The following is a 22,306-nucleotide window of genomic DNA, read 5'->3' as shown; positions in this document are numbered from 1 at the left end:
ACTTTAAAATAAAGACTATTACAACAGACAAAGAAGGACACTACATAATGATCAAGGGATCAATCCAAGAAGAAGATATAATAATTGTAAATATTTATGCACCCAACATAGGAGCACCTCAATACATAAGACAAATGCTAACAACCATAAAAGGGGAAATTGACAGTAACACAATAAGAGTAGGGGAGTTTAACACCTCACTTTCACCAATGGACAGATCATCCAAAATGAAAATAAACAAGGAAACACAAGCCTTAAATGATACATTAAACAAGATGGACTTAATTGATATTTATAGGACATTGCATCCAAAAACAACAGAATATACTTTTTTCACAAATGCTCATGGAACATTCTCCAGGATAGATCATATCTTGGGTCACAAATCAAGCCATGGTAAATTTAAGAAAATTGAAATCATATCAAGTATCTCTTCTGACCACAACGTTATCAGACTAGATATCAATTATGGGAAAAAATCTGTAAAAAATACAAACACATGGAGGCTAAACAATCCACTACTAAATAACAAAGAGATCACTGAAGAAATCAAAGAGGAAATAAAAAAAATACCTAGAAACAAATGACAATGAAAACACTATGACCCAAAACCTATGGGATGCAGCAAAGCAGTTCTAAGAGGGAAGTTTATAGCAATACATTCCTACCTCAAGAAACAGCAAACATCTCAAATAAACAACCTAACTTTAAACCTAAAACAATTAGAGAAAAAAGAACAAAAAAACACCTCAACGTTAGCAGAAGCAAAGAAATCATAAAGATCAGATCAGAAATAAATGAAAAAGCAATGAAGGAAATGATAACAAAGATCAATAAAACTAAAACCTGGTTCTTTGAGTTGATAAGCAAAATTGATAAAACATTAGCTCGATCCATCAAGAAAAAAAGGGAGAGGACTCAAATCAATAGAAGTAGAAACGAAAAAGGAGAAGTAACAACTGACACTGCAGAAATACAAAGGATCATGAGAGATTACTACAAGCAACTATATGCCAATAAAATGGACAACCTGGAAGAAATGCACAAATTCTTAGAAAAGCACAACCTTCCAAAACTGCACCAGGAAGAAATAGAAAATATAAACAGACAAATCACAAGCAATGAAATTGAAGCTGTGATTAAAATCTTCCAACAAACAAAAGTCCAGGACCAGATGGCTTCACAGGCGAATTCTATCAAACATTTAGAGAAGAGCTAACACCTATCTTTCTCAAACTCTTCCAAAATATAGCAGAGGGAGGAACACTCCCAAACTCATTCTACGAGGCCACCATCACCCTGATACCAAAACCAGACCAAAATGTCACAAGAAAAGCAAACTATAGGCCTATATCACTGATGAACATAGATGCAAAAATCCTCAACTAAATACTAGCAAACAGAATCCAACAGCATTTTAAAGGGATCATACACCAGTATTAAATGGGGTTTATCCCAGGAATGCAAGGATTCTTCAATATATGCAAACCAATCAATGTGATACACCATATTAACAACCTGAAGGATAAAAACCATATGATCACCTCAATAGATGCAGAAAAAGATTTGACAAAATTCAACACCCATTTATGATAAAAACCCTGCAGAAAGTATGCATAGAGGGAACTTACCTCAACATAATAAAGGTCAGATATGACAACCCCACAGTCAGCATCATTCTCAATGGTGAAAAACTGAAACCATTTCCACTAAGATCAGGAACAAGACAAGCTTGCCCACTCTCACCACTATTATTCAACGTAGTTTTGGAAGTTTTAGCCACAGTAACCAGAGAAGGAAAAGAAATAAAAGGAATCCAAATCGGAAAAGAAGATGTAAAACTGCATCACTGCTTGCAGACAACATGATACAATGCATAGAGAATCCTAAAGATGCTACCAGAAACGACTAGAGCTAACCAATGAATTTGGTAAAGTAGCAGGATACAAAATTAATTCACAGAAATCTCTTGCCTTCCTATACACTAATGATGAAAAATCTAAAGGAGAAATTAAGGGAACACTCCCATTTACCATTGCGACAAAAAGAATAAAATACCTAGGAACAAACCTACCTAAGGAGACAAAAGACCTGTACGCAGAAAACTATAAGACACTGATGAAAGAAATTAAAGATGATACAAACAGATGGAGAGATATATCATGTTCGTGCATTAGAAGAATCAACAATGTGCAAATGACTATAGTATCCAAAGCAATCTACAGATTCAATGCAATCCCTATCATACTACCAATGGCATTTTCCACAGAACTAGAACAAAATATTTCACAATTCGTATGGAAACACAAAAGACCTCAAATAGCCAAAGCAATCTTGAGAAAGAAAAACAAAGCTGGAGGAATCAGGCTCCCTGACTTCAGACTATACTACAAAGCTACAGAAATCAAGACAGTATGGTACTGGCACAAAAACAGAAATATAGATCAATGGAACAGGATAGAAAGCCCAGAGATAAACCCATGCACATATGGTCACCTTATCTTTGATGAAGGAGGGAGGAATATACAATGGAGAAAATAACAGCCTCTTCAATAAGTGGTGCTGGGAAAACTGGACAGGTACATGTAAAAGAAAGAAATTAGAACACTCCCTAACACCATACACAAAAGTAAACTCAAAATGGATTAAAGACCTATGTGTAAGGCCAGACACTATCAAACTCTTAGAGGAAACCATAGGCAGAACACTCTATGACATAAATCACAGCAAGATCCTTTTTGACCCAGCTCCTAGAGAAATGGAAATAAGAACACAAATAAACAAATGGGACCTAATGAAACTTAAGAGCTTTTGCACAGCAAAGGAAACCATAAACAAGACGAAAAGACAACCCTCAGAATGGGAGAAAATATTTGTAAATGAAGCAACTGACAGAGGATTAATCGCCAAAATATGCAAGCAGCTCATGAAGCTCAATATCAAAAAAGCAAAGAACCCAATCCGAAAATGGGCAGAAGACCTAAAGAGACATTTCTCCAAAGAAGATATACAGATTGCCAACAAACACATGAAAGGATGCTCAGTATCACTAATCATTAGAGAAATGCAAATCAAAACTACAATAAGGTATCACTTCACACCAGTCAGATTGGCCATCATGAAAAAATCTACAAACAATAAATGCTGGAGAAGGTATGGAGAAAAGGGGACCCTCTTTAACTGTTGGTGGGAATGTAAATTGATACAGCACCTATGGAGAACAGTATGGTGGTTCTTTAAAAAACTAAAAATAGAACTAACATATGACCCAGTAATCCCACTATTGGGCATATACCCTGAGAAAACCATAATTCAAAAATTGTCATGTACCACAATGTTCATTGCAGCTGTATTTACAATAGCCAGGACATGGAAGCAACCTAAGTGTCCATCGACAGACAAATGGATAAAGAAGAGGTGGCACATATATACAATGGAATAGTACTTGGTCATAAAAGAAAATGAAATTGAGTTATTTGCAGTGAGGTGGATGGACCCAGAGACTGTCATACAGAGTGAAGTTAATCAGAGAGAGTAAACCAAATACCGTATGCTAACACAAGTATATGGAATCTAAAAAAAAAAAAAGTTTCTGAAGAACCTAGGGCCAGGACAGGAATAAAAACTCCAACGTAGAGAATGGACTTGAGGACATGGGGAGGGGGAAGTGTAAGCTGGGATGAAGTGAGAGAGTAGCATTGACATATATACACTACCAAATGTAAAATAGCTAGCTAGTGGGAAGTAACTGCATAGCACAGGGAGATTAGCTCAATGCTTTGTGACCACTTAGAGGGGTGGGATAGAGAAGGTGGGAGGGAGACGCAAGAGGGAGGGGATATGGGGACATAGGTATACATATAGCTGATTCACTTTGTTATACAGCAGAAACTAACACACCATTGTAAAGCTATTATATGCCAATAAAGATGTTAAAAAAAAAGATGAAACAGATAAAAACAAACAAAAAAACAAACAACAAGAACAACAACAAAAACAAAATGTACAGGGCAGAAATCACAAGTAATAACAAGGAAATATCAATCTCTAGGTATGTCTTCCCCAAAAGAGGTTCAGCTGTAAAAACAACAGCCTATGGTAGTAACGTGTTAACAAACTCCCTTTCCTCTTTTCCCCACCCAGCCAAATTCTCTACCACCCAAGGAGACTCCGAAATCACACCAGCTACTTATTTACCCTCTAATTAATTAAAATTAAATAATTAACATTTTCCATTCCTCAGTTATACAGTCCACCTTTCAACTACTCAGGGGCCACCTGTGGCCGGCGACTACCTACTGGCCAGCACAGGCAGAGAACATGCCCATCACTGTAGGGAGTTCTAGTGGACAGTGCTGATCTCCAGAGAGGCTCTTTTGCCAAACTTCAAAACTCTGAAAAAGAAGCTCACCTTGTTTTTCTTTCTCTCATCCTTACACCCTCAACAATCTCTTTATTATGCAAATCAGTTTAGCCTCTCAGGTTTTTCTTTTTTCTTCACTTAGTCATTTACCAGATTTCACATAACAAAGACACTCAGGAACTGACACAACTGGCATGAATCCTCTTCTGCATTGCTTTCTCTGAATTCTGTAATTCTGCACATAGAAATCTCTCTGTAATTCCAAACATGTTCTAAGGGACAGATACAGGAAAATGTGCATCAGTCATGTCCCAGGGCAATGGCCATGCATGCCAGCTTTCACTAAACATAGAAGGTAGTAGGTGTGTGGTTTAAATAGACTGTCAGGTGCTTCTCACTTTGAGCACAGGACCACGCACTGAACTTGCACCAAAAAGTAGGTGTTAGCACTAAATAAATATGCACTACTTCATGACTGAGTGCCTGATTCTCCCAGTTACTGTGAGTTGTCAGAAGGTCTATGTGCTAGTCAGTTACCTCTGTGCTTTCAAGTGTTTTCTGGACTCTTCCCTGGAACCTTGTCAACTGGCTTCCACCAGGGGTGTGGTCACTGGAAGGCATGGATGGGAGACCTGGGATGACATCCCTTCCTCATCTCCCTTTCAGGTAACATTTTCAGCATTACCTGCATCTCCTCTACCTTGCTGGCTGCCATTAGGTAGGCCCTCCTTCCACAGATCCAGCTTCTGCTCAATGGTCCAGCTGGTACTAACACCTCCTTTTGTCCCCCTCTCCCAGTGGTGTGCTGGTAAATGTGTAGCAACCGGTTCTCTTGGTGGGGAGAAAGTTCTGATTTGAAATGTTTGCCAATGTCTGTGGTGTAAATACTTATACCCAGGCTAGCAAAATTCCTGAAGATTTAACAATTGTCTCTCTCAAGCCTCTACAAGATAGCTTCAGTACATCACTGTTCTACCCTAAGTAGCAGCTTCCCGTTGTTAATCTCTGGGTTTCCTCACAGTTCCTACTTAGTTTCTCAAGATTCCCAACTCCTTTGTTATTTGTTATTGAATTAAATCTTTTCTATTAGCTACCTGGTGTGGGCTCTGTTTTCTCAACTATATCCTAAATGTATATTCTTAAGATTAAAATTTATTAGAGAAGTGCTTCTCAAAGTTCCAAAGTATAAATCAGTCATATCACTAAGCATGCTGGAAGTTCAGCTGACACTACTTTTAAAGAGTAAGACTTTCTAGATGAAGGAAGCAGTGAATCAGTTTACAATGTGGCACAAGCTTCTTATCTCATTGTGCACTGGTAACAAAAGGTTTGCAGGCTGGTAGCTGTGGGTAAACACACTTTAAGTGACTCTGTAGAAAAGCACTTTGGAAAAGCAATTTGGCAAATGTATCAAAAGCCCCCAATGTGTCCTATCCTTTGTTCCACTAGTTCCACTTTGACAGACTATCTCCTAGGAACTCATCCAAAAAGAAGGGAAAAGCCTTATGCTAAAAGATGTTTACTGCAGCATTATTTAAAATAGGGTAGTTTTGAAAGCAACTTCAAAGTGAAAAAAATAGGAAAATGATTAAATAAATCTACTTGATGGGATATTATGCAGTCTTAAAAATTATAATTGTGAATATTATAATAATATGGACAAAAACATATACTACTAAGTAATAAAATCAGGAAAGAAAATTTTATGTGCATGATAAGTATCATGTAAGAATATGAATGCCAGAAGGAAAACACTGAAAAGAAATATATACAAATAATAAATAAATTATGTAAGGGGGGGGGGTCTCAGGAGATGAAGTCTTTTCCTCTAATTATCCAAGAGAGTCCTAATATCCTAATGTAGATATTCCATTTAGTTTTGTTAAACAAAAAATAAAAGACAGTAAAGCCCACCAACAAAGTTATGGAGAATATTTAGACGGGATAAAAAAGACGTTACACATTAAGATGCCTGTGGGGCTTCCCTGGTGGTGCAGTGGTTGAGAATCTGCCTGCTAATGCAGGGGACACAGGTTCGAGCCCTGGTCTGGGAAGATCCCACATGCCACGGAGCAACTAGGCCCGTGAGCCACAACCACTGAGCCTGCGCGTCTGGAGCCTGTGCTCCGCAACAAGAGAGGCCACGATAGTGAGAGGCCCGCGCACTGCGATGAAGAGTGGCCCCCGCTTGCCGCAACTAGAGAAAGCCCTCGCACAGAAACTAAGACCCAACACAGCCAAAGATAAATTAATTAATTAATTAATTAATTAATTTAAAAAAAAAAGAAAAGAAAAATACTCAGGCTTGGGTCCCATCCCAAGCTTTAAAAAAAAAAAAAAAAAAAAAATGCCTGTGAATGCTGTTTTATATGTATAATATAAGACCTGGATGAGCTGGAAGTTAAATGAAGATCCCCTATCTGCCATCTGTCATTCATCCCCTCATGTGTGTTATGTTGCCTTCTCACCTGAATTTCATCAGCTTACCAAATTCTATCAAACCATCCTTTCAGAGAAGTGGCTTTTATTGCATACGTACAGGTAAGTAAACATGCTACCTGTGAGGTTTTCTGAGCCTTCTTCCTGCTGTGGAGTGAAGACCTTGGCCCCTAGAGGAGCACCTGTCAGCTCCTTGCAAGCAGATGGAAGAAGGACTGAAGTCTGTCCTCAGGGATCCAAACAAGGTATTTGTCTACACTTGATCTACTCAGTATGGATTCAAACCCCTCACCCAAATTCCACTGGGCATCTGGTTCCCTTAGAGACAATAACAACTGCTTCCTTGGCTGCACCCCCTGTTCCTCCCTCTCCTGCCTTCCACCTGAGACCAGATCTTTAAAAACATTGCAAACTTAGACCAGGTACCAAGAACAAAAATTAAAAAGAAAACAACAACAACACAACAACACAAAAAACCCAAAACTTAAAAACAGTCCTCATCCAATTTGTTTCAACTTTTAAATAAACAAACAAAACCCAACTGCAGAATTCAACATGCAATTTTGCCACACAAACCACCAAAGACCACACCAATGGCCACCATAAGTATAAAATAGCAATAAAGAGCTCAGGCCCTGGAGCTTGACTGGTAAATATTAGATTTTCCACTTACTTAATCTTTCTGTTTCCTCACCTGTCTGTTTCCTCATAGGATTGTTGTATGGACAAAATTAGTTATTTTACATAAAGCACTTAGAACAGCACCTGACACTTGATAAGCACCCAATAAAGTTTAGCTAATATTAAGTTTTCACTCCGAAAAATAAATGTGTGATGTGGCCCCTGTAAGGCAGTCCCTGTTGCCCATCCCCAGGGGCTACTATGTCTAAAATGAGCACACAAATTAAGGGTAAATGTCAAAATATCCACAGTATTAAAACATCACGATATGGATGTCGATTTACATTGACAAATGAATGGATAAAGATGTGGTACATATATACAATGGAATATTACTCAGCCATTAAAAAGAATTAATTAATGCCATTTGCAGCAATATGGATGGACCTGGAGATTATTATACTAAGTGAAGTAAGTCAGACAGAGAAAGAGAAATATCACGTGATATCACTCATATGTGGAATCAAAAAAAATTATATAAATGAACTTATTTACAAACAGAAACAGACTCACAGATTTAGAGAATAAACTTATGATTACCACGGGAGAAGGGTATGGGGGCAGGATAGACTGGTAGTTTGAGATTGATATGTACACACTGCTATATTTGAAACAGATAACCAACAAGGACCTACTGTATAGCACAGGGACCTCTGGTCAATATTCTGTAATAACATAAATGGGAAAAGAATTTGGAAAAGAATAGATACATGTATATGTATAACTGAATCACTTTGCTGTACACCTGAAACTATCACATTGTTAATCAATTATACTCCAATATAAAATAAAAATTTTTTAAATAAATAAAAATCATGATATAAACAGAAATGTGATCATATTCATTTCTAGAATTTTCCATCTCACCGAAATAAACCACCTGAAGACAGGAAATGCCAAAACATTTTCAAATCACTTCTCCCGCCATGCTTCTGTCCATTTCACTGGACATGCCTACCTCGAACCACTGCCCGTGGGACTGCATCTTGAGGATGACACAGGGGTCTGGTTTGGAAAGAGCATCTCTGTCGGAAATGCCTTTGCATGCCACACGCAGCTCAACTTTGGTCAGGCAGGGGCTGTTAAAGATTCCCAGTGTATTGGCAGCTGACTCATAAATGTTGCTCATCTTCTTCATTCTGTTTTAGGCAAGAAAAAGAGGAAAAAATACATGCCAATCACCACAGTATTTGTCAAAGGAGAAAGCCTCCCAGTCACCCTTCAGGAAAATGTTCAACACACACTATCGAGTACTGAATATATTAATTATCTAGCTTTCCACAGCAGGGTCAGAGTTCCAGTGAAACAAACAAACAAAACCAAAAGAAAAAACAACCAAAATACCCAATAGGTGCTAATGCACTTGGCTAAGAACACTATTTTCTTATATGATTTGCACACATTTGCATAGTAAAATTTTTAGTCTGTGAAATAATATTAACGAATTAGTGCAACAGACTGCAAACTGTAATCCAGTTCTATACTAAGTGTATGGCTTGTGTGAAATTTTACAGAGTTGTTGGTTAATCAGTTTAGTCACATTCCAAGTTGTTCAGATCCAAATCCAGCTCTTCTTTTCCTTCTGTGTGACGGCACAGAGAAGGACAATGTCTGACATGAAGAAACAGTCCAAATTTCCCTTCCCCAAACCCTGGCTCCCTTTCTCAAGATGCTTTCAGCAAACCAAGTCCAAGAGAGACCCAGCATCTGATCTCCTGCCTCAAGTGCATTAGTCCATTCTCTCCTTTCCCTTCCCTGCTCCTGCTACCATGTCAGAAATGTGACTGTGACCATTTGAAGGAGAGCACAAAGCCTAACCCATGGAAACAGTAGCCACAAGTAAGTATTGCAGGCCTCCTTCCTGTCCTCACATGGTCACCTTTCAATGACACTTTGCATCACCAAGGCCCAGGGCTACAGGGAACCCCCAGAACCCTCCAACACTCTCCTTCTCAGAGGAGGGCTGGGTCTGTAAGGACATCGACAGAGCCTATCAGGGGTGAAATCAATATCCTTCTCATGAAATTCTGTTTCCCTGTAGATTCCCTATGAGAAACGGCATTGGTATCCCACAGTGGAATTTCTTCATCTATAAAATGAGGATAATCCACCCTTCTTCCTTCCCTTCTTCCACAAATATTCAGTGAGTCCCCTTGGTACCTGGCACCATGCTAGGTTTGAGTACACCATAACCTCTTACACACACACACACACACACACACACACACCAGCTGGTCTCTCCAAACTTAGCAGCTAGCTCCATGCCAAAGCCAACCTTTTCCAACCTGACAATGCCCCTCTCTCATGGCAGATGTCACTGGAATTTTCTCTCCCAATGCTCCATCACAAGGCTCTCTGCCCTGCCTCCCTTCCACATTCCAACTCTCTAGTTCCCTATTTATCTAATTATTATGAACATATGTTTTTCCCTATATATGCTGAAGGGAAGTTGCACTGAATGCCAGAAAGTTATGTCCTAGAACAGAAGTGGACAAACTATGACCTGTGTGCCCAATCTAGCTTGTCACTTGCTTTGATACATAAAGTTTTGTTGGAACACAGGCCTGGTCATGCATTTACATATTTTGTGTGGTTGCCTTAATAGACTGCAGCTCAGAGTATTTGCAACAGAGGCTGCATGGCCTGCAAAGCCTGAAATACCTACTCTCTGGCCTCTTCAAAAAATGTTTCCCAGTCTCTGCTCTAAAATATCAGGTAAGGGGAGTTTGCAGTTGGAAGGAGTTGGGATTCTGTTCCAATATGTGCTGTGGGATTAGTTTGAGGGTGAGAGTTGCTCTGTCCTCTATCATACTGAATATTAATAGGGATTTTGGGACATTTGTTTTTTACATACAAGAAAATCCAAGCTCAGAGGGGATTGGAACCTTGCCTGTGTCACACAGTTATTCTAATGGAAGAGCTAATACTGAAATGCCAGTTTTCTATCTTTTAGCCCATGCTATTTTTTACCATATGTAGAATCTACAAAGTAACAGTGGATATGACAATATCCTTGATTTATTTCAACCTCCATACAGAATCATTCTTTCTATTTTTAAACAAATTTTATTCATATATAGAAAATGCACAAATCATAAGTGCACAGCTTAATAAATGATGGTTCCTCTATTTTTACAGACTGTGAGCAGACCAATTATTAGAGCAACATAGAAGGCAGAGCATATGTGAACTTCAGTTTATAAAAAAGTGCACAGAGAAGGAATAGACTAGTAGGAGGGTGGTTTTGTATCAGACAGTGTTGGAAAAAATGTTGTGAACTCTCTGTCAACTTTTTGATAAGAACAGCTTATCCTTCCTGAGTTCTGCTTTCCCAAAGCATTAGCTGGCTCCTTGGATCCACACTGCTCTTCTGAGTTCTGAGTGGCCTCTCCTATCTCTGGGAGGCATTGCTACCCCTTCCAACTGGCCCTATCCTTACAGGCTCATGGCCAGGTCCATCCCCTTTCTCTCTCTCTCTCTCTCTTTTTCTTAAGGAGTATTTTCTATTTTAGGTTCATAGCAAAATTCAGAGGAATGTTCAGAGATATCCCATATGCCACCTTCCTCCTCCATTACCTTTGTTACAATAGGTGAACCTCCACTGACTCATCATAATCACCCAAAGTCCATAGTTCACATCAGGGTTCGCTCCTGGGGTTGCACATTCCATGTGTTTGGACAAATGTATAATAACATGTACCCCCCCCATTACAGTACCATACAGAGTAGTTTCACCATCCTAACAATCCTCTGTGCTCCACTTATTCATCCCTCCCTAACTCCTGGCAACCACTGATCTTTTTACTGTCAGCATAGCCTTTTCCAGAATGTCACAGAGATAGGAGCCCTTTCAGGCTGGCTCCTTTCATCCAGGACCCACTGACTCCTTTCTGTATAACACAAGCTTTCCTATAGAATGGAACACCTGCTCTAATGCCAAGTATTAATTGTGGGATGTGATGGAAAAAAGACTGTCAAGGAGACAGACAGTTCCTTCCAAGGTCAAATCCTGGCTCCTTCACTCACTATGTAACCTTGAGCAGGGTTCTTAACCTCTCCTGTAGTAATACCTACCTTGAAGAGTTGCTATGAAGGGCAGATGAAATAATACATGTAAAGTAATTAGCACAATGCCAGGTATACAGTAGATGCTTCAAAAGTAGAGCTATTATTATTGTAATCTGACTGCTCTCAAGATTAAATCACTCATTCTCCCATTGCCAACTGGAACTCTCTTAGATTTTCTTGCTATTACTCCAGGATTAAGGTTCTACTTGACCCCTTAAATACATTCTGTCATTGCAGCCCACACAGTCTGGGCATGACACTCTCCACCTAAGAGCACACAACCACCTCTCAAATCAGTAGTTTGTCTGAGGATTCATACACATTAGCCGATCAGAAGGCAAATAGTAAAATATAAGTGACAATCTGATCACATAGGCCAAAAGCTGTCTAAAATAATTTAAAACTATTAGGAAAGCTTCTTGAAATATGGATTTATGCCATACCATGAATAATATATCCTAAACTGTAAGTGTACATAGTACTCTGAGATATTAGTTGGTAGTAAATTTAAATCGTTTATAAATGAATAAACAAATGAAATTGGGGCACATGTTCAGAGACTTTTTTTTTAACCAGTGGGGTATATGATCTAAAAATATTTATGAATCATTCTTTTAGGCAAACACTTGGAGGATTTAGAGCTGGGAAAATAGACATGATGAAATAATCATTTGATAAAAATTAATCTAGTGCCAATATGATGGTTGAACTAGAGGAGAGAAGAAAGTTTATGATTGTCAAAGGGTGGTCATTATTTACTCCTCCTTTTTTCATTGATTTCACCCCCGCCCTTCTTCTTCTGCTCAAGGACCTAAGAGGCTGACCTCCACTGAATGACAGCTCACTGTTGGCTAGCCTCCTGTTGCTGTGGTATGAATGTCTGTGTCCCCCCACAAAATTCATAGTTGAAATCCTAACCCCTGAAGGTGGTGAGATTAGGAGGTGGAGACTTAGGGAAACGATTAGGTCTGAGGGTGGAACCCTCATGAATGTCATTAGTGTTCTTACAAAAGAGACCACAGAGCTCCCCGGGCCCTTCTGCCATGTGAGAACACAGTGAGAAGAGAGCCCTCACCCAACCATGCTGTCACTCTGATTGGGATGTCCAGCCTCCAGAACTGTGAGCCAAACCCCTATATGACCCAGGTCCTGAAAGGCAACTCCATCTCCAAGGTTCTCACTGAACTTTGGGAGTACTGTTTCTTCCCTTGGCTCCTTCAGGCTTACATTCATTCTAGGTTTGGGCAGGCATAAGTCCTCAGGTTTGGCCCCTGCCACCCACTGGCTGAGAACAATCAGCCAAGTCTCCAGAAAAAGGGCAGCTGTGAAACATTCACAGCCAACACTCACATCCACTGGGCACTGGGGGATGGATACACTAGCCTGATAAAGGGGAACTGGGCAGAGCATCAACAGGGTCTATTTCACCACAGTGGTTAGTCTCCTTTAGGTCAGGGACTACTTCTTATACCTTACCCCAATAGTGTTCGCCTTGATAATATTTGTAGACTGGTGATGAAACCACTACAAATACTCACTTTTGGGGGGACAGGATATAGGTCATGTCCGTGCACAAATGAAAGCCACACTTAGATGGGCATTTTGGAGATCATGACTTCCTCTGGCTGTCCAGAGGTAGCAGCAGTCCTGACCTTGACTTTGGAGGTGGTATATAGGTCAGTGAATTCAGACTGTTTGGCCTTGGCCCAGCTGAAGCTCACTGCTGAAAGGTGATCACAAACTATGGCTCTGTCAAACAGTGATCAGCTACCTCCAGCCCCAGATAAGTGGAGTAAACAAGTAATTTCACACTCTGTTAGAGGACAGGATTAATATGGCCAGATTATCAATACATTTTCCATGGCCTATTTAAATCCTTTTGTTGCCTTTCATACAATAGCCTGGTTTTACAGAGACTAATGTCTGCTGAGAATTATTTTGGTGCAAGCTGACTTTTGGCCAATTTTAGAAGCAAATTATAATTGTCCTTTCACTTGGATAATTTAAGTTATAAAAAACCACTCCTTTAGCATATCCACACTCTCTAACAGGACAAACTGATCCTGAAACTTAATTAGTTTCTGAATGAGCTGAAAACAATGCCGAGACAATAGAGAACTCAAGAGGAAAGAGAATCAGCTCGGTTTCACAGGGGACCAGCTTGTCTTAAAGCTATGTTAAGAATAAGTGCATACTGTATTTGTTTTTCTCTTTCTGACTTACTTCACTCTGTATGACAGACTCTAACTAACACATATATATGGAATCTAAGAGAAAAAAAAAAAGGTCATGAAGAACCTAGTGGCAAGATGGGAATAAAGACACAGACCTACTAGAGAATGGACTTGAGGATATGGGGAGGGGGAGGGGTGAGATGTGACAGGGTGAGAGAGTGGCATGGACATATATACAGTACCAAATGTAAAATAGATAGCTAGTGGGAAGCAGCCATACAGCACAGGGAGATCAGCTCTGTGCTTTGTGACCACCTAGAGGGGTGGGATAGGGAGGGTGGGAGGGAGGGAGATGCAAGAGGGAAGAGGTATGGGAACATATGTATATGTATAACTGATTCACTTTGTTATAAAGCAGAAACTAACACACCATTGTAAAGCAATTATACCCCAATAAAGATGTTTAAAAAAAAAAGAAGAATAAGTGCATACAGGGAGATCAGCTCCTCGGTGCCTTGTGACCACCTAGAAGGGTGGGAGACGGACGGGATGTGGGGATATGTGTGTGCGTAAGGCTGATTTGCTTTGTTGTGCAGCGGAAGCTGGCGTGACAATGTGAAGCAATTGTACTTCAATAAAGATGTAAAAAAAAAAAAAAAGAATAACTGCATAATCTCTGTTCTGCTTGCTCTGGCATTATTTGGTCTTTTTAAACGTCACTGCACATCCAGGAAGGCTGCTATGCTGGATGTCTCTATCACACAACATTTCCATATCAATGCAAGAAATATGACAGGGTGTCTGCTATGTGCCTGGTGCTGCAGTGGATCCAGAGGCCCTGAGCATCATTCACTCAGCTGAGGAGAAACCAGGTATTGTTCCCTCGACTTCTGAATTTATTTCCTATTCAAAGTTTCCTGATCTACTGTTAGATCAAAAGTAAATTTATTCTTAGGCGGCAAGCGCGGCGCTGGACACTAATGAGACAGCCCATCTCCTACATGTTCACATCCTGGAGCAGCTTCTCAGGCTGTACACGATCACGGATCATGCAGGGAGCTTGTTAAGACATAGTTCCTGTTACAAGAGTCTGGAGTGGAGCCTGAGACTCTGCTCCCAGGTGTCACTGATCCTGCTGCCTATGGCCCACACGTTGAGAGGCAAGGTTGTTGAATACAAACCAAGCATTTATAAAACAAGGCAAACTGCCCTAGAAGTTGTTCATCTGAAGACCAGATGCTCACGTATGAGATGTAGATGGTATAGAAGAAAAGAGTAGGGATCCAGCGTCAGAATATTTGATGCTAACCCGAACTCTGCTACTCCCTGTGTATGAGTTGGGGCGAGTTACTTGACTCCTCTGAGCCTCAGTTTTATCACGTGTGAAATGGTAATAATAATAGCTCCGGCCTTGTAGAGTTTTCCTGAGAATTAAATGAATTAAGCCTCATAATGTCTTCAGAAGAATAATGAAAACGATTATTGTCCTTCTTAAAAAGGATACCACTGAGTTCATGTAACATTTATCAAGCTCTTATATATCTGCCAAGCACTCAACATTAAGTCATGAGATCCCAGGAGAATCGTTTCACAGGCAGGAAACTGCAGCTTAGAGAAGTAAAACAACTATTCAGCCAAGTGTGATGAATAAGGATTTGAACCTAGAACTCCAGGTCCAGAATTTAGGCTCTTAACCACTCTGCTCCACTCTCCTCCCTGTGGGATAACTACTTAAGAAGACTCTCAATAGAAAAGGGAACCCTTCTGCACTGTTGGTGGGAATGTAAATTGGTGCAGCCACTATGGAGAATAGTATGGAGGTTCCTCAAAAAAACTAAAAATAAAGCTGCTATATGATCCAGCAGTCCCACTCCTGAGCATATATCTGGACAAACCGATAATTCAAAATTATACATGCACCCCAATGTTCATAGCAGCACTATTCACAATAGCCAAGATGTGGAAATCCATCAGTAGATGAATGGATAAAGAAGATGTGATGTGTGTGTGTGTGTGTGTTCACACACACACAATGGAATACTACTCAGCCATAAAAAAGAATGAAATAATGTCATTTGCAGCAACATGGACGGATCTAGAGATTATCATACTAAGTGAAGTAAGTCAGAATGTGAAAGACAAATACCATATGATATCACTTATATGTAGAATCTAAAGTATGACACAAATGAACTTACCTACAAAAGAGAAACAGACTCACAGACACAGAGAACCGACTTGTGGTTGCCAAGGGGGAGGGGGTGGGGGAGGGATGGATTGGGAGTTTGGGATTAGCAGATGCAAACTCATATATAGGATGGATAGACAACAAGGTCCTACTATATATAGCACAAGGAACTGTATTCAATATCCTGTGATAAACCATTATGGAAAAGGATATAAAAAAGTATACATGTATAACTGAATCACTCTGCTGTATAGTAGAAATTAAGACAACATTGTAAATCAACTATACTTCAATTTTTAAAAATTTTTTAAAAAGAAGACTCTCAGTAAAAGAGGCAACTGGGGACTTACACCACACAACACTTGCCCAAATGTTCCTGACTTACCTGGTTCCCCTGAGTGTCACGTTGTACTGCCCCTCCCTCTTTCCGTCTATCCCCCAAAACTTCCGGCGCCCTTCTCTCTCAGTCCTTGAAACTTTTAAATTCCTTATTATTTTTTCCTTCATAGAGAGCTCCTTTTTTTATAAATTAACCTGTCCTCTAGGTTCCCTTCCTCTCACAGCTTTAATCATAATGCATCCTGCTCAGGCTCCCTCGGCTCCTGGTTTGCCAGCACAAACACTGAATCTTCCCACGAGGGCTGAAAAGGGAAAAAAGCCTATAGTGCTCTATAAATCTCTTTTAAAAATAGCTTATTTTCCTAGCCACTAATACTAACGACACCAGTAACAAACTGCACAGACAGTGTTTCACTGAATTCTTGAGACAGTCTCTTGAGATAAGTATTGCCAGCCCCACTTCATAGATGTAAAAGTAAGACTCATGGTGGTTAAATCACAGCTGCCAAGTGACAGAGTCAGGAATCAAGCCTGGGTCTAATGGACTCCACAATCTGTGTTTTTGACCATTTCTTATAAAATGATTTACACTCTTAATTAGATTAACAATTATTTTCCTTCTAGATCATGCAAAGGCAAACTTAAAACCCGCTCCAATCTTAATAAAATCTCTAAGGTGTACTATGTACATTAATGAGATTGTGCTCTAGCAGCCTTTAAAAATTCACTTTTCTTTCTTCTCCTTACTCTCAAAGCAGCCCAAGTCACTTTTGGAACTCTTTGTAACGGTAGCCTCACCAACAAGTTGAGGGGTCTGGGAACTCAGTGCCCCTACCCGGATGATTTCATCAGTGAGCATCAATGAGTTATCATTGGTGGGGCTACACCACCAGAAAACCCAGAAATAAAACCACATGAACCACAAAAGGCCATGGTGCTAATGAATAAGATTCAAAATTGACAATATGTGGACTTGAATGTTTTTCTTGAAACATTCAAGAAACATATGTCAAATCACTCAAGTGCAGTAAATTATTATTTCAGTCATTTCCTGACTTTCTAATTTGAGACAACCGAGAGACCAAAAGAAAAAAATCCAGCAGAGATCCTATTTACTGAAAAAGAGCTTTCTTGGGAAAATGTACATAAGGAATCAGATATATCGATGTTCTAGGAACTTCCGGGCTCACATTTGTGTCTCTGACAATGAGTCATAAACATGAGATTTTTCTAGAAAGCAATTATGTCCATTGCATCACATTCCTATTAATTTTATAGCACTCAAATGTCACCCATTTTTAGGAGAAGAACTGGATATACAAATTTAACTGGACGATTACAAAGGCTGACAAAATTTTAAAAGTGAAACATGAACAAAATGTCAAAGGAAATCGTATGAATAACTGTCTCCTTCCTGTAACAGCCACTCCTTTTCTTACCACACCAAAGGCAACTATAGATCCTGAATGAGAGAGAAAAAGCAAGTTCAGATGATGTTTTATATTTTGGCACTGAAATAATTTCCTCCTGTTTCTCAGGCAACTAAATTTACCCAGTAAAAAGATCAAATCCCAGTCTTCTTTTGTTCAGTTATTTTCCCTTTTTAATATAATCACAGGGTGGATTCTTCCATTAATGTCATGCTCAAAGGAAGCTGGGGGCTCACAAAGTGGATTTTGTGCTTCTGGTCTCATATATGTGGCTAAATTTAAAAGCAAACAGGAGCAACATTATTTTTATGTTCAACAGGAGAAACTATAGACAGTATATGAAGCCAGAAGCCAATTTCCTTGAAAAAGCATGGTAATGGATCTGATGGGTCTTGTTCTGCTCCTACATCTCGTTTAAGACTTGCTTCTGCTTTGAACGACATCCTAGCATTAACAGGATTTTGTTTAATTGGCATAGGACAGCATCGTGTGTTTTGGGAAAGAAGAGGGGGTTAAGTAGATGACAAAGTGAAAAGGAACTACCTCTTAGGATACAGAACACAACGTCTAGTTCAGTGCTGCCAAGTAGAAATACGTGTGTTGATGGACATTTTCTTTACCTACGTTGTCCAATACAGTGGCCAAAAGCACTTGAGCTGGGGCTAGTGCAATTGAGGAAATGAATGTTTAACTTTATTTAGTTTTAACTTAAATTTAAATAGCCACCTGTGGCTGGTGGCTACCATAACTGACATGTGCTGGACATATTGTATTAAACTACTGTTCATAGCATTCTTTTTTTTTTTCCTTTGTTTCTCCTGAAGACTATAACTGAATGCTATTGCTCAAAGGAACCTTCCAACATGAATGTGATGTCAAGGACCTCAACTCAAAGCAAGTCATGGAAACAGGGCTCTTTTATTTTTATTTTTTAAATAAATTTATTTATTTATTTATTTTTGGCTCTGTTAGGTCTTTGTTGCTGTGCGCGGGCTTTCTCTAGTTGCGGTGAGTGGGGGCTATTCTTCGTTGCAGTGAGCGGGCTCCTCATTGTCGTGGCTTCTCTTGTTGCAGAGCACAGGCTCTAGGTGTGCAGGCCTCAGTAGCTGTGGCACGTGGGCTCAACAGTTGTGGCTTGTGGGCTCTAGAGCTCAGGCTCAGTAGTTGTGGAGCACGAGCTTAGTTGCTCCGCGGCATGTGGGATCTTCCCCGGACAGGGCTCGAACCTGTGTCCCCTGCATTGGCAGGCAGATTCCTAACCATTGCACCACCAGGGAAGCCCAGGACTCTTTTATAAGAGAAATCTATTTCCCACTCTTTAGTGGAGACTGGACACAGAGGTGCTAAAAGGACTTAGCACGTCCAGGTTTGGCCCATAGGCTTTTCCTCGTTTGCCAGGGCCAGTTGCTCAGTGGTGAATGCTTGCAGTACTGCACAGAGACAGACTGCATGAGAAAGAGTGTGGTTAATTAACAATGTCTGCCATCCACACTCTTGGGGTGGGGGAACGTGGCAGCCTAAGGAAGATATTGGAGTGAGGTTCTCCTTAGAACATTTTTTTAAAACTTTTAATTTTGTATTGGAGTATAGTTGATTAACAATGTGTTAGTTTCAGGTGTACAACAAAGTGATTCAGTTATACATATACATGTATTTATTCTTTTTCAAATCCTTTTCCCAGTTAGGTTGTCACAAAATGTTAAGAAGAGTTCCCTGTGCTATACAGTAGGTCCTTGTTGGTTATTTTAAATATAGCAGTGCATACATGTCAATCCTAAACTCCCTAATGATCCCTCCCCCCCCGCCCTTCCCCCCATAACCATAACTTCATTATCTAAGTCTGTGAGTCTGTTTCTGTTTTGTAAATAAGTTCATTTCTATCATTTTTTTTAGATTCCACATATAAGTGATATCATACCATATTTCTCTTTCTCTGTCTGATTTACTTCACTCAGTATGACAATATCTAGGTCCATCCATGTTGCTGCAAATGGCATTATTTCATTCTTTTTAATGGCTGAGTAATATTCCATTGTATTTATGTACCATATCTTCTTTATCCATTCTTCTGTTGATAGACATTTAGGTTGCATCCATGTCTTGGCCATTGTAAACAGCACTGCAATGAACAATGAGGTGCATATATCCTTTTGGACCATGTTTTTCTCTGGGGGCATATGCGCAGGAGTGGGATTGCAGGATCATATGGATTAGTCTCCAAAATTTACAAATAGCTCATGTGGCTTAATATCATCAAAACAAACAACCCATCAAAAAATGGGCAGGAGACCTAAATAGACATTTCTCCAAAGAAGACATACAGATGGCAAAGAGGCACATGAAAAGATGTTCAAAATCACTAATTATTAGAGAAATGCAAGTCAAAACTACAATGAGATATCACCTCACACCAGTCAGAATGGCTGTCATCAAAAAATCCACAAACAATAAATGCTGGAGTGTGGAGAGAAGGGAACCCTCCTACAGTGTTGGTGGTAATGTAAATTGGTGCAGCCACTGTGGAGAACAGTATGGAGGTTCCTTAAGAAACTAGAACTTCTTTCTAATGTGGCATTGCCTTTATGTCTGATGTGTAATAATGTTTCTACAGAAAGTTTCAAAATGGCAAAACATAAGCTTTGTGGCAATGGCCTTGCTGAAGTAGCAATGGATGAAAACAAATGAGAGATGAGAATTGAGGTAGAAGTACTATGTAAAGTGGGTGTGATTTGGGGAGTGGAGAGAGGACTGCTGAAAAGGGAGGCTGTTCTAGAGGATAACAACATATCCATCTCAGATATCAGTCGTCATGATACTTCAGTGAAGAGGAAAGCCGCAGCCAATGTGGAAGTTATGGTATCTGCATGTCAGTATTCACACATGGACACAAACACACATTCATTCTCTTCCTCTCTCTCTTCCTTCCGCTCCTGTTGAATTTCCATAGTACCAGGGTACAGGGTGGGACTGCTGTTGTGTAACAATGTGAGAAATTTATATTCAGTGGAGGAGTCTGGAAAGGAAAGAAACAGTCTCCCCGTGAGCACTGAGAAACTTCAGGGGTCCTCTGACAGCATGAAGACATACTGACTGAATGGCTCAAGTTTAGGCACCTGGGCAAGGTATGTGTAAGACATGATTAGATGATGAGGAAACCTGACAGATGCCATGCATGTGGGGGCTGGGAGTTCTATAGATGTCCATCCGCACTGCCTGTGAAGAGAATATGAACACAGGAAAACCTGCAGGTTCCAGTGCAGGCAGAGACCACAGAAATAAGTGCCACAGGAAAACCATAACAGCAACAATGAAACCAACCACAACAACTGTTTTTGCCTACTTGGGTGACCAGCACTGTGCTCAGTGCTGCCAGCTACACCATCACATTCAATCCTTTCAATACTTATTAAGGGTAACTCAGTATTATTTCAGTTCTACAGATGAGAAAACTGAGATTCAGAAAATCTAAGTAAATTCCTAGATCACATAATCAAAAAAAACGAAGGGGGCAGGATTCAACTGTATTCTTTTTAACTCCAAAGTTACAGGATTCTGTCTGTAATATTATTCAGCCTCCTTTGTATACCTTAACATCTCAGTTCAGTTTCTAGTTCTATTTGAGTCCCTTCACACTAACAGTCCCAGAGTGTTATATTTCTTTCATTCATTCATTCATTCATAAAATATTTATTTAACATTTCAGATGTGTGCTGGGAACCATGCTGGGTACTGGGAATTACAAAGAGGAAAAGACAGGGCCACTAACTCCAAGGAGCTTGCAGGCAAATGGGAAATAAACAGATAAAGTTTTTTTTTTTAATTTTTACTGGAGTATAGTTGATTTACAATGTTGTGTTAGTTTCTTGAGTTACAGAAAGGTGAATCAGTTATACATATAAATCCACTCTTTTTTAAGTTCTTTTCTCATATAAGTCATTACAAAGTATTGAGTAGAGTTCCCTGTGCTACATGTTAGGTCCTTATTAGTTATTTAATTTATATATAGTAGTGTGTATATGTCAATCCCAATCTCCCATTTTATCACTCCCCCCCTTTCCCCCTTGGTAACCATAAGTTTGTTTTCTACATCTGTGACTCTATTTCTGTTTTGTAAATAAGTTCATTTGTACCATTTTTTTTAAGATTCCACATATAAATGATATCAAATGATATTTGTCTATCTCTTACTTAACTCAGTATGACAATCTCTAGGTCCATCCATGTTGCTGCAAATAGCATTATTTTTTATTCTTTTTTATGGCTGAGTAATATTCCATTGTGTGTGTATATATATTATATATATATATATTATATATATATTATATATATAATATATATATATATAATATATATAATATATATATATATATAATATATACACACCACATCTTCTTTATCCATTCCTCTGTCATGGTCATTTAGGTTGCTTCATGTCCTGGCTATTGTAAATAATGCTGCAATGAACACTGGGGTACATGTATCATTTCAAATTAAGGTTTTCTCCAGATATAAGCCCAGGAGTGGGATTGCTGGATCATATGGCAGTTCTACTCTTAGTTTTTAAAGGAAACTCCATACTCTTTCCAGAGTGGCTGTACCAATTTACATTCCCACCAACAGTGTA

The 22,306-nt window shown here is 39.4% G+C and overlaps 1 protein-coding gene and 1 pseudogene across 4 annotated transcripts in view; one reads left to right on the top strand and one right to left on the bottom strand.

Annotated features, from left to right (window-relative positions):
- CPNE4 (copine 4) overlaps positions 1–22,306 on the bottom strand; it is a 611,710-nt gene that overhangs the window by 432,952 nt on the left and 156,452 nt on the right. For all 3 annotated transcript variants that reach the window (XM_082392743.1, XM_082392744.1, XM_082392745.1), the window contains exon 2: positions 8,442–8,622. In XM_082392743.1, the coding sequence (XP_082248869.1) occupies positions 8,442–8,621 (180 nt within the window). In that variant the 5' untranslated portion in view covers position 8,622. The remainder of the gene's footprint in view (positions 1–8,441; positions 8,623–22,306) is intronic.
- Positions 1–22,306, top strand: part of LOC309629539 (armadillo repeat-containing protein 1 pseudogene) — a 150,674-nt pseudogene that overhangs the window by 23,983 nt on the left and 104,385 nt on the right. The window lies entirely within an intron of this gene.

The sequence above is a fragment of the Balaenoptera borealis genome (assembly GCF_965194805.1).
Source record: "Balaenoptera borealis genome assembly, chromosome: 5".
Classification (NCBI taxonomy): Eukaryota; Metazoa; Chordata; class Mammalia; order Artiodactyla; family Balaenopteridae; genus Balaenoptera; species Balaenoptera borealis.
Note: the sequence above shows the minus strand (reverse complement) of the source record. Positions and strands in the feature narration are given on the sequence as shown.